This window comes from Uloborus diversus, unplaced genomic scaffold, assembly GCF_026930045.1.
Source record: "Uloborus diversus isolate 005 unplaced genomic scaffold, Udiv.v.3.1 scaffold_1315, whole genome shotgun sequence".
NCBI classification, from domain to species: domain Eukaryota; kingdom Metazoa; phylum Arthropoda; class Arachnida; order Araneae; family Uloboridae; genus Uloborus; species Uloborus diversus.
The window spans coordinates 9,839-26,254 of record NW_026558005.1 but is presented as its reverse complement, the minus strand read 5'-3'; the positions used below and the strand labels follow the sequence as shown (position 1 = coordinate 26,254).

At 33.0% G+C, this 16,416-nt stretch overlaps 1 protein-coding gene across 1 annotated transcript in view; it reads right to left on the bottom strand.

Annotated features, from left to right (window-relative positions):
• LOC129232715 (esterase OVCA2-like) overlaps positions 1-14,694 on the bottom strand; it is a gene marked incomplete at its 3' end in the record, with an annotated part of 40,216 nt that extends 25,522 nt beyond the window's left edge. The window contains exons 1-3 of the mRNA XM_054866828.1: positions 14,636-14,694; positions 2,523-2,561; positions 2,402-2,424 (exon numbers count right to left, since the gene is read on the bottom strand). Of these exons, the coding sequence (XP_054722803.1) occupies positions 2,402-2,424; positions 2,523-2,543 (44 nt within the window). The remainder of the gene's footprint in view (positions 1-2,401; positions 2,425-2,522; positions 2,562-14,635) is intronic.
• Between the last annotated feature and the right edge of the window lie 1,722 nt (positions 14,695-16,416).

Genomic DNA, 16,416 nt, shown 5'->3' with positions numbered 1-16,416 from the left:
TGGGGGAAATAGAGATCATGTACATCTTAAAGAACCCAAAAAATTAAAAAGTCTACTTTGGAAAAAAAAAAAAAAAACATACTTCTGAAAAGCATATGGAAAATATTTTTTTTTTTTTAAATTATGCCAGAAAGTCATAAAAAAAGACATTGACAACATCAAGACATGAAAGACATTGGCCTTCATTGTCCACACAGAGCAGAAGACATTTTCAGAAGTTCATCATTCTCTGAGCCAAACGAAGTCAATTTTCTATCGGAGGGCGTTTACAACTTCTAAGCGTTCAAGGGGCACAGCTGCAAACAAAGGTTCGGTGGCAAGCAGGAAAATGACTAGAATTGACCAAAATCCTTTAGGAGGAGGAGAAGGAGAGATTGAAGTAATGGACATTAAATTGACAAAAAGGAATCTTTTCCGAAGTTTATAAAATGGTCAATGGAAAAACTGCGGTTTTTGGCTTGCAATCAGCAAAAAAGGAAGTCTTAATTATTTCGCAAATGAAATGCATCTGAATTTTGGAAATGCGTCGCCATACAAGTCTACAAAATACAGTATTCTTTAATGAACAGCATTTAGGATAAATGTGGTTTTCCTCTAAAACTATTTTCTTGCACACCAACATCAGTTTTAATGCTGCAAACAAATTTCCCAAAAATTTTCATGGCCTGAAAACACTTGGCGCGGTGGGCCGGCAGTTGAAAAACCCCTGTACTAGAGGGTTGTTTGAAACTTTTTGCCTCCAGGTAACTCCAAAGGAATGATGGTTAGTCTGAGGAGAATTTCATTTAAACTCTGAAATAGCTTCAAAATAAAAAATGTAAATGAAGTGACAACCCCTCCTCTATATCTCTTTTTGTTTGATCTTGCTTATCCTGCTTCAGACTATCCCACCTCTTTACCCTCAATGCTGCCTATAGAGTGGATCCACTGAATGTGAAAGATTTTTATGTTATCCCTGAAACAGCTAAATATCTGCTAAGAAGACTTAAAAGTAAATATTATACTCCTTATTAAAAGAAAAAGAAGTAATTACAACATTATCGCTTCAACCACACTATTTTGTATATCACCTTTAACACTGCAAGATCAAAGTTATATATAAATTCATTTTGACTAGAGTAATGTACTTTTTGTAGTAAAAAACCTGGAAGTTCTTTTATATTTTGAAGTTTTAGCAAATTAGTTACATCTTTAATCATAAGCAACATGAATAAGCAACAACAGGAAATATCCAACGTTGTTTAGCACAAATAAACAGATTACTGAATATTTGTGTTCATGGGCACCCATTAGAAATGAGAACTTCCTTGCTTTTAATACTTTTTTCTTTTTAAAAATGTAAAAATATTTCTTCTCCAGCCATTAATGAATAAGTTGTTAAAAATGTCAAATTGTAATAACTCTAATCTGTAATGAAATCGTTTTCCATGGGGAAAATATCCGAGACCCCCTCCCTTAAAATTTTGCATAATGGTGCCCATGTTTGTGTTTCAGGGTTTTTGAGAACCTCTTTTTCAATTCAAAAGTTGTGAGTTTCAATTCAAAGTGTAAAGACAACCAAAAGTTTACAACCAAAAGTTTACAACTTTGAATTGAAAAAATGGTTCCTGAAAGCCCCAAAACACATCTAGTCAGTAAAGTGCTAAACAAAGTTGGATATTTCCAGTTATTTCTCAGTACAAAAGTATTTATTCATTTATGAATAAGCAACATTCATAAATATTTGTAAGGGTTAATTTAAGTAGGGGAGGACCAGGATGAATGAGACAACTGCATTTATATGCTGAAATAAAATGTAAAAAATTATTTCTGGCTAGTCCAGCAGATGAAGCAGCATTTAACTCGTACTGCTGCAATATCTACTGTACTGAACCATTCATGAAATATTTTTTCATTTTATTTTGGCATATAAATGAAAAGCTGTCCCATTTCTACCGGTTCTCCTCTACTTGGCACTTTCATTCCCCAAATATTTTCTCAAATATGCAAAAAAAAAAAAGAGGTAAAATATTGAATGAAATGCAAATATTTTTCTTTCACTTTCATTTTATATAAATTTAATTATAAAAGAAGTATGCTGTAACATCACTGAAACTATGATATAAAAATTGTGAGAATATTTGGCCAAAATTTATTTAAATATATGTAGTATACCTTTGAAATAAAGTAATTCTTATTGAGAAACATAGAGAATTCACTAGCTTAAAAGATTATTTATTTAATCATGTTTTTCAATTAACCATTTAATAACAAGTTTAAGAAAAATATAATAGAAAAATTTGTGCATGTACGTAACATACAAGCTGAATAATATGTTGAAATGTAATTTGACATGAAATTTCTGGAAATAATAAAATTTAAATTTCTCATGAATACTATGGAATACAGCAAAGAAACACACCGATATCCATGAAGACACAGAATCTGAAAAAGAAAATATTCATAATGAAACATAGAAATTGTAGTTGTAACAAAATATACAACAATAAATGTGCTTTTATGAAAATTACTCCCAAAATTACCTTTAACTTTCGATTTGACATCTTAATGCAGCATGAATTCTAGAAACAAAACAAAGAAATCAAAAATATTTTAGTTTACTTGTAAAATAACATTGCAGACAGAAAATAACACTCAAAAAATATCATAAAATGCAATGCTGCCAGTTCTACAGTAGTACAGTCATCCCCACTTAATCAGGTAATGGATAATCAAATACCCTGCTTATAGGAATATAAATATATATTATTTATAGCTTATTTCCAGCTATTTACAATGAAAAATGATCAAAAACTTTTTTCATTTCTTCAATTTGTTGCTGGTCCCCTAAATGAATAGTAGACTTAATTTTTATTGGAAAATGACAGCTAGAGAACTTTCTATGTGAACAAAATTGCAGAGCAATTGGTCTTTTATTTCTTGAGAAATTCGTAAAAATGTGAATTTTTGAAAGCGTCACAATACTTTTGCTCACACATTGGTGTAGCTGCAGTGGCGCAGCAAGGGAGGGGGAACATCCCCCAAAGCCATTGATTTTAGCATAAATGCAAATTCTAATACAGTAGTTCATGCATATGAAAGGACTGTTTTGAACAATAAACTCTCTTCAGAAGGTATTTTTGATCAAAAAATTCTATCCAGAACATATTTTGGATTCAAAAACCCCCTCTAGAAGGTATTTCTGACTGCGCTAGTGTATAGCTGTTTTTACTGACAGTTAATCATTTATATCCATGGGCGCCCATATAGGGGCAAAGGAGGGGGGCTTGAGCCCCCTTTAGAAATTAAAACTTCCTTGCTTTTAGTACTTTTTTCTTTTTAAAAATGTAAAAACATTTCTTCTCCAGTCATTAAAGAATATGTTATAAAAAATTTCAAATTTTTCATAACTCTAATCTGTCATGAAATCGGTTTCCATGGGGAAAATACCCAGCTTAACCATGGGAAAATATCTGAGTACTCTCCCCCCCCCCCCTTTACAATTTTGCATATGGGTGTCCTTGTTTATATCCAGACATTAGAATCATTAAAAATGAAATTAAAGCTGCAGGATGAGTGTTTCAACATTAAGGACTGAAGATTTATTTTTCCAGAAAGATGAATTAAAACAATATTAACATTAACTTTTTAAAAATTTCAAGAGTCAGTGATACGGGAGTTAGCAGAATTTTTAAAAACAGAACTAGAACCTACTAAAAAATAGTTGGCCAACACCTTAAACAAAATACATAATAAAATTCAAAGTGAAAAATCTGCAATGTAATTGATTATCAAGGATAAAATAATTTTTCTGAAATGGCCTTTTATTATTTTATAAAGCTCCAAAATAAGTCATAAAAGCTTAAAATAACTTCTACCAAAACGTCTCCTGCTCAAGAAGTAAAAGTTTTTGAGAGAAATGAGTTTTCCCAATATAACATTTAGCAATTAGCTCTCTTTTTTTTTCCTTCCAAGTTATCAAGATATATATTGAATGATTCTTTCATCCAGTAATAGCATTTTATTAAGTTTCTTCAAAATTAATTTTATTAGTCTAACGTTAAATATATTTTCTGTGATTTCAGATGACTAAGAACCAAACAGTGACATAGTATTAAACATATTATATTTCACTAAAAAATTTTTTTTTTAAAAAACAGCAAAAAATGTTGAAATTGGTTATGTAAATGTTTCACTCTTAACAGTAGAAAGATGTATACCTAGAAAGTTTTTCGTATACCTAGAAAGACTAGCAGCGTCATTTTGCCAGCCATACTTAAAAGATTGGGAATTTCTTCTCTTTAGTATTTTTAATCACAGAAAAGGTTTATTTTTATGCGTTATAAATTAATTTTACAATTTAATCATAAAATAATCTGTAAGTCAGTCACAGGAAGTTTTTTTCCTGAATTTTATGCTTGATCAAGTGAAATGCACGCATGCTTTACATAATTGATATTGAGAAACATAATATTTGCACAAAAGAGGGGATACTTTCTAAGCATGTAGTAACTTTCCACCATGCATGTGCTTGTTTTCATTTGCATAAATATCACAATATACTAGCCATTACTCCCTTTTACAATATCTACAAATACTCATCATACTTAGCCACATAAGCCACAAACGGTCTTGCAATTTGAAAGAAAATTGTAGTTTTATTTCTGCATTATTACATTTGACTTTGTCTTCGTTTTTTGCTCTAGGCCCTAAAGCAGAATACTTTGTAATGTTTTGCAATGTAAAATCAGTTGCCCAAAATTATTCTGCAAGTACTTCTAGCATTGTGCACATAGAAAAGTTATAAAATTAGTTGATCATGAAAATTATAAAATTCTCAAAATTTGAACACGCTGTAAAATCTAAACCATGTAAGATTCTCTAAATCAAATATGTATAAAGAACATCTTATCTAGAATGAATGAATCATAGAAAAACCAAACATGCAAAGTTTTACTAAAATCCTAGTCTGGATGTCGTACTATGTTTTTTTTTTCGGGGGGGGGGGGGGATTTTACATAGTATGAAAGAACAATTAAAATAATGTTAATAAATGAATGAATTACTGAAATAATTTTTCAAATAAGTCGAGTTACGAAAGCATATAATAAAATACCTCAAAACTTTCAAAATAATTGAAAGATATTCAAGATGCAAAGAGATTGAAATCTCAAGCAAGACACGCAATTTTCAGTGAAACACATTTCAATGTTGGCATGTTCTCAAAACATATGTTTATGGCAGAAATTCTAACGGATAAAGATCGACTGGGGAAAAATAAGGAAAAGGAAACCAAAAATGCAAGAAAAATCAGAATTTTTTTGTTTCTGATTTATAAGAAATGTAGGATCGCTCTGAGACCTGAAAAACTGAAACAAGGAGGAAAACTTTACAAACAAACATAAAAAGCTAAAATTCCGTTGAAAGTGGGAGAAATCTCGTCCGGTATGGCGATTAAGGACATAAACCAGGTGCAAGCAGTCAAACACGATTTTCTGCAAATATCTAGAAATGCATTTGGGAGAGCTTTCTGTCAAAAAAGCGTAATTTGCGAGAATTTCAGATTTTCTTCTAATTTGAAGAAATCTGCAGAAATTCTGCAGAATTGTATCTTTAGTTGGAAGATATTTGTAGAAAATCTGCAGTTTTAAAGAAATCTGCACTTTATTACAGAAATTCTAGTTTTTCTAGAATTTCTGCAGAAAATTTGTCAGAGTTTTCCTCTTTCATTTGAACAGAATTTTTCTGCAAGTCAGGCATCTGTTCTGTGATGTTTGTTGAAAATTTAGTGGTATTCTGCTCTGAGGGCTCTAGGTTCCAAAAAGTACTTGCAATCATCTCATGAAAGCAAATTACTTTCATCGCTAGGACTGTACTCCTCTTCAGATAAGTCAAACTGTTCGTCTGAACCAGAATAAGTTTCAGACAAATCATGCAACAAGTGTAGAGTTCATTTTTTGACAAGTTTTGCTTACTAACAGCCCTTTGCAACATAATGAAGATAATTATTATGTGAGAAGGCTCATAAAGAACATCGAAGGAAATAAAGACCCATGTATCAAACAAAGTTCCTGTTTTGGTGCACAAAAGAAATCCAGTGCAAGTTTTTAGAATCAACTTATTTTAAATCTACCCCTTTTTAGAATGAATAGAATTTAAGGTGTCCAATCACATGCTTTTCAAATACAAAAGTGACGACCAGCAACAGGTTCTGGGCCCAGCTACTGGTCCTAGTCAATTTACAATCCCCAGTGAAGATCAATGGCCCTCTTAAAACTATCTACTCCCTTACTCATTACCACCTCTTCCGGTAAACTGTTCCAAGGTTCCACTACCCTGCTAAAATAATAATTTTTCCTAACATCCATGTTAGCCTGAGATTTAAATAGCTTAAAACAATGACCCCTTGTCCTGTTTTCAGTGCTAAACTTCAGCCCCGTAACATCTTTCATTTTAATAAATTTAAACAACTGAATCATGTCCCCTTGGTCTCTTCTTTGCTCAAGACTGTACATTTTTAACCTTCTAAGCCAGGAATCATAGTCTAAGTGAGAAAGTCCATTTATTAGCCTTGTAGCTCGCCTTTGAACCCTTTCCAATACATTAATGTCTTTTTTAAGATAAGGAGACCAAAACTGAACAGCATACTCCAAATGAGGTCTTACCAAACTTCTATATAAGGGCAGAAGAACTTCTTTAGATTTGTTTGAAATAGATCTATTGATAAACCCAAGCATCTTATTGGCCTTGTTACTAGCAATGCTGCACTGTTGGCTAAGCTTTGAATCCTGACTTATTAAGACCCCCAGATCAGTAACTTTGTCTGCCTGACTAATGACTGAACCTTACAAATAATAACTTGTACACTTATTTCCATGCCCTAAATGCAGCACTTACATTTCCCAACATTAACAGCCATTCCCCATTTATCAGCCCACTCCATAATGTGATCTAGATCCTCTTGCAGCTGTTTTGCTTGTTCTTCATTTTCTACAGTCCCCATAACTTTGACATCATCAGCAAAACAATTCATGTTCATAGAAAAAATTTTGTGAATATCATTCATAAAAACAATGAACAAAACAGGCCCTAACACTGATCCTTGAGGAACCCCGCTTAAAACCTCACTCCAATTAGAATAATTTCCCCTTACATCTACCCTTTGTTTCCTTCCGGTCAGCCAGTTTTTTACCCAAATGAAAGTTTTCCCTCCTATTCCTATATCAGCTAATTTGCTAAGTAGAGCAACATGCGGTACCTTGTCGAAAGCTTTTTGAAAATCAATGTAAACAACATCTACAGGCTTCTTATTGTCCAAAGCCATGTTAACTTTGTCATAGAAATGTAATAAATTAGTTGCACAAGATTTGCCTTTCATGAAACCGTACGGAAAACTAGTTAATAGATTATTAGTCTCTAGAAAATTTACTATCTTAATTTTTATCAATGTTTCAAAAATTTTGCAAACCACCGAAGTTAGACTCACAGGTCTATAATTTCCCGCACTCCCTTTAGACCCTTTCTTGAAGAGCGGTGTAATGTTAGCCAGCTTCCAGTCCTCTGGCACTGTCCCCGAGTTATAAGAAGCATTGAAAATATTTACGATTACATCTGCTAATTCCTCCGCACATTCAACTAAAATTTTTGGATAAATATTATCAGGTCCCGGAGCCTTAGTCTCTTTAATTTTTTTCAAATGAAGTAAAATGTCATCCCTGGAAAATACAAAGTCCTCAAGCTGTACTATAGCTTGTGTCTTGTTGGTGCCAACTGTTGAGATACAGTTATCGTTAAAAACACTCGAAAAAAAGTTATTAAGAACATTAGCAATATAATAATTTCAAATTCACCTTTCTCAACTTTGCCCCCTGATCTGATTGTAAAAAAAAAAGAAACAAGTGACCAACATTGGTTTTTGCATTTCCTAACATTTCAAAGAACTGTACCTAATCAGCAGGAGCTACTCAAGCATAGTGACTAAAGAACGTTATTCACTGTAACAATTAACAAAAATCCATAGTAAATATACATGAAAACAGACAAGTGAACAAAACTGAATGCAAAAGTTAATGTTCGTCTAGTGGTCAAAACGACTGTCAGTCTTTCTAGGTATTAACCATTTATACCGACTATAATAATAAGCATAAAGAAATAAACCTTATTTTTATAAGATCTTAATAAATAGTTAAGAAAAGTCAATGAATGAAAAAGAGTTAGAAAAATAAATGCAACAAATATGAGCATTTGAAAACCGTTTGCGGACAAAATTTCCACTTCAGTCTTTCTAGTGTTAAGCAGGCATTTAATTGTTCCTGGTCGTGGCTCATCTACCTGAATGAAATCAAATTAATTTATGGAGCTCATGACAGTTTCATACAACAGATCTCACCTAATGTAGATTTCCTAAAAGTTTATTCACGGGGTTCATACTCTATTTTTGAAATCAAAATTAAGCACTTTAAGCACTTTTTAAGGACCTAAAAAAAAAACACAAAGCACCCAAATACAAAACTGAATAACAAGTTTTAAGTTAGAAATTATATTAAAAATGTCTAATCTTGTCCAAAATTGCTCAAAAAAAAAAAAAAAAAAAAGCTGAGAGGTTTTTTTGCAAAATTCTGAGATTCTGAAAACTGAAATTCTGGGAAATTTGTTAATTGAAAGAAAATGCTTTTATTTTTATTAATTTTTCAACTCAAGGAAAACAAACATGTTTTAGAAGAAGATTGGAATTTTATCACCAAATTATTTAATATAGGATTGTGTGTTTATTACCAGCTGTTTCAATAATTTCTAGCCTTTTATGTGACATATAGTGCATTCATATTTTGAAACTAAAATTCTGAAGATCATAAAAGGGATTTTACATACTTAGTAAAGAAATATAAAAATTTGCTGAAACAAAAAATGAAATTCTTGTGCAGGATGCAATGAGATTGTGCACTGAAAATAATACATGCAATCTTAAGCTTACTTAGAAAGGAAAAATAGGCTCACATAATTTTACAGCATGTCTAAAACAGAGTAGCAATCGCTAATCATCTGTTATTGGTTTTCTAAATTGCTTATTCTGTCCTAAACAGCAGAGAATTTTAAGCATGCGGTTTAAAAATATAAAAAAAAAATTTACATAACCTTTTTTTTTTTGTTAAATTCCTATATCTTTCTCAAAACTTTGAAAAACAGACACAATAAAAGAGGAATTTTGCCAACTAGCAGAAAAATCACATGTGTAATAAACTTAAACTAATTCTAGTAGTTGAAATATAATTGAATAAAAGCACTAAAAACTTTCAGCTTACAATCCCCAAAGAGGAGGACAAAAATGGTTAAAATTTTAAATATTATTTACAGTCGGACCTCTATATATCGAAGTAGCAAATTTCCGGAAAAAAATTCGGTATATAGAAATTCGTTTTGGCAGTGTAATCGAGAGAAAAGTAAAAAATCAATCTACTTAACTTGAATGATTTTCACTGAAGCTAAAAAAAACTGGGAATGATAATCAACAGACAAAAGGGATAACTTGAAACTGATTTTACAGTGTTACTGGTTACAACTTATATCTGAAATAAACTTGAGGGAATTTAAGAACTCCAGATCGGAGCAACAACCTATCTGCACAGCCCTCAACCCCAGATTCCTTATGAGTTTCCTAGCAACCTTTAGTGAACATAATTTTCTCCCCTAATTTTTTCATTTTTCATGAGACAAACAGTCTGAAGTGAAAAAAAAATCTATGAATGTCTCGAAAAATTTTTCGATATATAGAGATTTTTTCGATACATAGAAACAATTTTTCTATGTAATGAACATAAAAATTTGCTGGGATTTCGATATGTGGACGTTCGATATATGGAGGTTCGACTGTATTTTACTATTTAGAATTCTCTAAATGATTGAATGCAGACATAGTCTTCCAGGGGCGCCGACTTGCAAAAATTATTGAGGGGGCTAGACGTCACCGGTGATCTAGGAGTTATGTAATCCCACGGCGTCCCCCCCTTTCACTCCCCCCCCCCCCCCCAAAAAATAAAGTTCAGATTTTTTGAACCTTGAAAATGCAAATTTATATATTTTCTAGTGTATATGATTTATACAAACAAACAATATGTGTCATGGCGTTTTCAAAGTCAATTTAAGAATTTGTATACAAATTTTCTGGTTCAATTAGATCATGTCACTTATCTTCAGTGTGGGACATTTTTGCAGTTCTATTTTGAGGGAAGTCTTGCAGTTCCGTGGCTAGGCATTGATATAAGGTGTAGGGCACTTGACTTGCATGGAAGGGCACTGCCAGTGCGCCTAAATACAAAAAATATTGGGAGGGTAGGGAGCATATCGCGAGTTTAACCCCGGGAAATTTTCGAAATTGGAGATGGAGAAAGTAAGTTTTACAGTTTTTTAAGCATTTTAGAGTAATATATTATCAACATTAGAACCCCGACTTTAAAAAATGAAAAACAAAAAAAAAAACAGAAAAAGAAAAACCCCACATGTACGATATTTTCGTAAAAAAATATTTTAATTTATAGTATAGTAATTTGCTTTTTAGACTATTACAGAATAGTGAATATATATATATATATATATATATATATATATATATATATATATATATATATATATATATATATATATATATATATAAATAAAGATTGAAATTATATTTAAATAAATCAATAAATCTTAAACTATCATTAAAGAAAATAAAGCACAAGATATTGCTGTCGCACTTTGATTAATAAGTGAAATAGCTAATTTAAACTTGCTTTGAATAAGGCTCAGAGTTCATTAAATAAAAATAATATCCCACAGTTAATTGGTTTAATAAAGTTAATATGGTATGTAAATAGTGGGTTTTATAGAGTTTTATACCCTAAAAATATTTAAGTATTTGAAAATAACTAATGCATACTATAGTAATACGGTAATAAAATAGTACTAATATTTTAAATTTTGAATCTAACATTCTGTATGTATTTAATTCTCTATTACAGAGATTTTTAAAATTGCTATAAATACCAATATTAGGGCTGTCTTTAGAAAGGTGCAAATGTTGACCGCCTGACTAGATTACTGAATTTGAAGTCGTTGACGTCTGGTCGAATATCCAATTCATCAAAAATATCTCAGTGGTTATGAAGAACAGCCAAGTTGTTCAATCGCACCAGCCCCATTGTTGATCGGACAGACTATCCGCAGGTTCGCACACTGGGACAAATTCTAAGCGCTTGCAGCACCGTAACACTATCATTATTCACACCACTCGTTTTCAGTTAACCTGCTTTTAACCGTAAAAATTATTTGTTATAACTCATTACTGAATGTATATTACAAGGTAACTATCTTCAAACAAGGAAAATAAAAAATACTGAGACAAATTTGTGAGTTTAGAAAGCATTAAATAACTAATAATTTTCTTAGTACAGATGTGCCCCCATTTGGCGACATTCGATTTTTTTGCACAAAATTAAAATATTTTTCTCGCCAATGAGGCGATAATTTTTTATGCATGGCATCCCTGGCCAAACTAACCTGTGTTTAGCAACCCGAAGGCAATCTTGCAGATCTGTTCAAACTTGTTTACTTGGGTTGTTTGGGTTTCACGCAGGAGAGATACGTGGTGTTGTTTCGTGCAATATACCTTACAGGAATGCTTATTTTGTGTTAGTTTAAATTCAGTAGTTGTGTTTTGAAGTAAAAACATTAGAAAATGCCAGTTTCTTCAAACTTGAAAGTTAATTAAAAGTTAACTCCAATGTGGTGTGTATCTGTAACGTGCCATTGTCATATGATGTATTGTTTTAGACTGAGTGTGAATATTTATACCATATAAAAAGGTAAGTTCGGCTCTCCTCTGATATGCCCCCCTCTTGGCGAGATTTTAATTTTTCGCTCGATACGAAAATCGCCAATAAGGCGATAACTTGGCAACCCTGGTTTTGCAACTTGAACGCTGGAAAGTAGTTTCTCGAAGTCTGTCTTTTTGCACGTGTCTCTGTGGTAGGAGGTAGGTGCTCATATGTTCCGCTCTTAGGGAGATTTTAAGTTGAATACTCTAAAATAAAGTTTCAATTCAAACTTTATTTTAGAGTATTCTTTTTCTTGTTGTTTTTTAATGTTAATTTAGTTGAATTTTCTATTTTAATTATGAGTTCGGTTTGTGATGTTGTCCAAACGTATCAATTGAAATTTTTGAATGAAAAATTGTGAATACAAAAATGAGGATATGTTTGTAAAGTTTTTGGAAATAATTCGCGAAATTAATTGGGTGGAGTACAAAATACAAGTAAAATAAGGTTGTTTTTTTTGGAATTTTTTTTGTCAAAACAAACATAATTTAAATATTTTTGTAAAGTAATGATAATAAAAAATGGGATAATTTCCCTAAGAGCGGAACATATGTGCACTGCCTCACGTGAGGAAGTAAAAGAAAAGTAAAAAAGGTAAGTGAACATATTTTGAATTATTGTGTTTTTAGTGTGTTTCTGGTAGTTTGTATTTTGGTCTGGTTGGCATTTTTGTAGCACAAAAATGGTGTTAATTTCACATAAAATCTGTGACTTTATTGTATACTGAACGGAGGAGATCTGTGACTTATATCCGACTGTGATGTATATTAAAAGTCGGAGGGATAACGGACCGAGGTCCTGGCGAGCCCGAGGTCTCATAGTACTTTCGTAATGAGACCGAGGCAGGGCCGGCGAGCCGAGGTCTCATTACGAAAGTACTATGAGACCGAGGGCTCGTATCCCGGAGAAACAACGGAAAAAAATTAATGCATTAATTTCATTAAATAATTAATGACATAATTTGAATTTTTCCTGTTGGCGCTAAAAAAGCATCGCTAAGAACGATGTATGACATATGACGTCATACATAGTTTTCTTGGCGACGCTTTTTTGGCGCCAACAGGAAAAAGTCGCCAAGAGGAGGGTATATCAGATTTGTTCCGTAAGTTCTTTATTTTAGAATTCAAAAAAAACCTCTCACTTCCAAAATTCTTTGTTTTTACAAATCCTTGAGGGGTTCTTGTAGTATACATAACTGTGACCATACTCCGACTGTAATGTATATTAACAGTCGGAGGGACAACGGACCGAGGTCCTGGCGAGCCAGAGGTCTCATAGTACTTTCGTAATGAGACCGAGGCAGGGCCGGCGAGCCGAGGTCTCATTACGAAAGTACTATGAGACCGAGGGCTCGTATCCCGGAGAAATGATGAAAAAAAATTAATGCATTAATTTCGACTTGTAATTAATACAATAATTTATTTCATTGTATTTTAATATGTTTACGAAAAACCTCGGCCCTGTACATTTTTGAAGCATATATTCGTGATGTTTTTTGTTGTGCTTTTATGTTGTTTTTATATATATTGTGTTCTGAAGTGCTTTGATCATGTTTTTTTATCTGATTTTTTCCTGTTGGCGCTAAAAAAGCATCGCTAAGAACGATGTATGACATATGTCGTCATACATCGTTTTCTTGGCGATGCTTTCTTGGCGCCAACAGGAAAAAGTCGCCAAGAGTGGGGTATATCACATCAGTTCCATTTTCTTTAACTATTGGGTGGGGGGCTCTGCCCCTCAAAATTTTTTTTGAGGGGGCTCGGGCCCCCTCAGGTCCCATGGAGTCGGCGCCACTGTAGTCTTCTAATGAAAAAATTTTGCTTTTTTTTTTAAATGTACATATCAATTGCCTTCATTTGCAAGGTAAAAAATTTGAGTTGTACTGTGATCAGCAAAAGAAAAGGGTTTCAAACCTCATCATATTACGTGGTGAAATACTACAATGAAGGATCGCATAGGGATGATCACTAAAGTTTCAAGTATGAGAACATCCAGATTTTTTTTTTTTTTTAAATTTAAATTGGAGTTCATTAAGATATTTTTTAAGTTGAGAGGAATAAACTGTAAAGTTAGATTCTTCAGAAAAAGTTTCGAAAATCGGGAATGTTAGCAATGCTAGGTTTTGTTTTTGATTTCAAAAATATGGCATATTCCTTCATTTCAATCATTAGGATTCGTTAGCACATTAAATTTTTTATTCACATTGCACCTGTAGTTTTTCAGACCTGAAGATCAAGTATTTTGCGTTTCTGTGAATGCAAAACAAAGAATAATCACTTTAAGCTCTTTTTGGTAAAATTAAACATCTTTAAGGGCCCTTATGAATAGAACCCAAAAGTTAGCACTTTTAAAAGGACCGAACGCACCCCGATCGAAAATTCATTTTTAACAAATTCATGGAGCCAGCTCATAAGCTTCGCCCTTGATAAAAGTTGCACTTAATACGGTCTTTGTCTCGCTGCTTCCGTTTTGGAACACATTGCAGCTAAGTGTGAGCTAAAGAATATGCAACACCAAGCATTAAAATATGCACAACTTAAAAATCACACAGGTAAAACAATTCTTAAAAAATTGTTACAAATTGTATTTTAAGAAGTGATCATTCCCCCCCCCCCCCCATATAAATTTATAACACATGCCCCTATTTTGTAGAGACAATAACTGCAACAACTGTTTTAATTTGGATAATATCTTCTTCCCAATCTCATATACTTTGCTTACAGATAATTCATGTTTTGTAAAATTCAGCACTAAATCTAATAATATTGAAATAAAAGTGACATTTCGGGGAAAATTCTTACATGCGATTCTTTGTAGCGATCAGATCAACCGCCGGATCAAAACATCGCGAATTGTTGCCACTTTCAGAAGAGAACATAAAGTTTTTACCACTGACGTAGCCTACGAGGATCTGTCGTTCCTTTTTCGTAGGCTATGTCATTGAGTTATAAGGAACTCTGGAATGAGAACTCTGTTAATAGCACTGAACTTTTTGTCTTTACTTTTTTTTCCTAAAAGCAACTTTTATTACAAGGGAGGGCAGCTGCCCCACCTTTTAAAATAGAAATATTTGAAATAAAACGAAAAGAAAAAACAATCCAAACAATTTTTTAGAAATGGTAAATTGACGGTTGTTTTACATTCTAGACTTGTCGATGAGTTCCACTCCAGTAAATTTTCCCATTTTGAATGTGTATATTTCTCCTTTGGAAGCTTATTATAAAGGAGAAAAGTTATTGGTGTTTATAATTGCGTTACCGCTGCAAAACTGCTATGAAGGTAAGTTAACACGTTAGGGGCAATACAACGCCAAAAGCCAGGGGCGGACTTCCCAAGAAAGCGTTAACCCATACGACGGTGCACAGATTTGAGGGCGCAATGCATAGATTTGGGGGCGAAAAAAAAAACGGAAGCGCACGCGTTGAAGTACTCAAATGTGTATAATAAAGTAAAATAAAATGTAATAAAAACAAACGAGGTCGCAAAAGAGAAGAGAGGAGCGCGTGTTTGAATGGTTGTCTTTTCTGGCAAGTGGTGATTTTTCACTGCGAGCAATTATTAGCGGCACTTGAATTGTTTATTAAATAAAGTGTCGTTTTTGGCCAGTTTGGCAAAACCCGATAATGAAATAAAGGCGCACAGGTTCGAGAACGCAAAGGGGGAAAAAACAAACAAACGAAAAAAAAAAAAACGAATGCATGAACGTTTGAGGGCTCAATTAAAATAAAATTAAAGAAAAAAAGTTCGGGAGGGGAGAGAACAAAAAATTAAAGGAAAGGAAAGAAAAACAGATTTCGTTCAGGTTCAAGAGCACAAAAAAAAAAAAATAATAATAATAATAATAATTCGCGCAGGCTTGAGGGCGAAATAATAATAAAATGAAGAGTGCACAGGTTCAAGGGAGAAGAAAAACACCCGAGGGCACACAGATTTGGGGGCGCAAAAACGTTTAAATTTCAAATAGTGCCTATCCAGAATTTCAGAGTTTTCCACGGAAGGGGGGGGGGGGGCAAATTATGCATATTTATTTCGATGTGTTACATAGGAAAAAGCAACAAATTACATACACACATGCATACTAAAATTGCATCCCAAATCGGAACGGGGGCAACTACCCTCCTCCCCCCATTGCCCACTTAGACCATTGAGAGATGATCTAGAGTCTCAATGATCTAAGATGGCCCAAGTGACAGGTCTACCCACGGCCAGGCCCGGCTCTAGGGGTATTGTCCTAAAAACGCATTTTAGACAGTACAATCTTAGGCGAACAGTTCATAACAGTTCCCAGAATTTTTTCGACATTGAAGTTTTAAAAACGGAATTTTAGGCTTTATGTTGAGATGCTGGGGAAGCAAGTGGGTGCTCTTATTTGGATATTTTTCGAAATTGATTTCCTAAAACTGCACTTTCAATTGGTAATGTTAAGGGAAGTGAGAGGTTTCATTTACTCTTCCCGGAATTTTTCGAAATTGAGGCTGTAAAAATACGATTCTAAGCTATCTTTTTGGGGTGTTAGGGAAAGGAGCTGTGGATTATGAAGCTCTTAAAGCACAAATCCTAAAAACACAATTAAATATTAAAT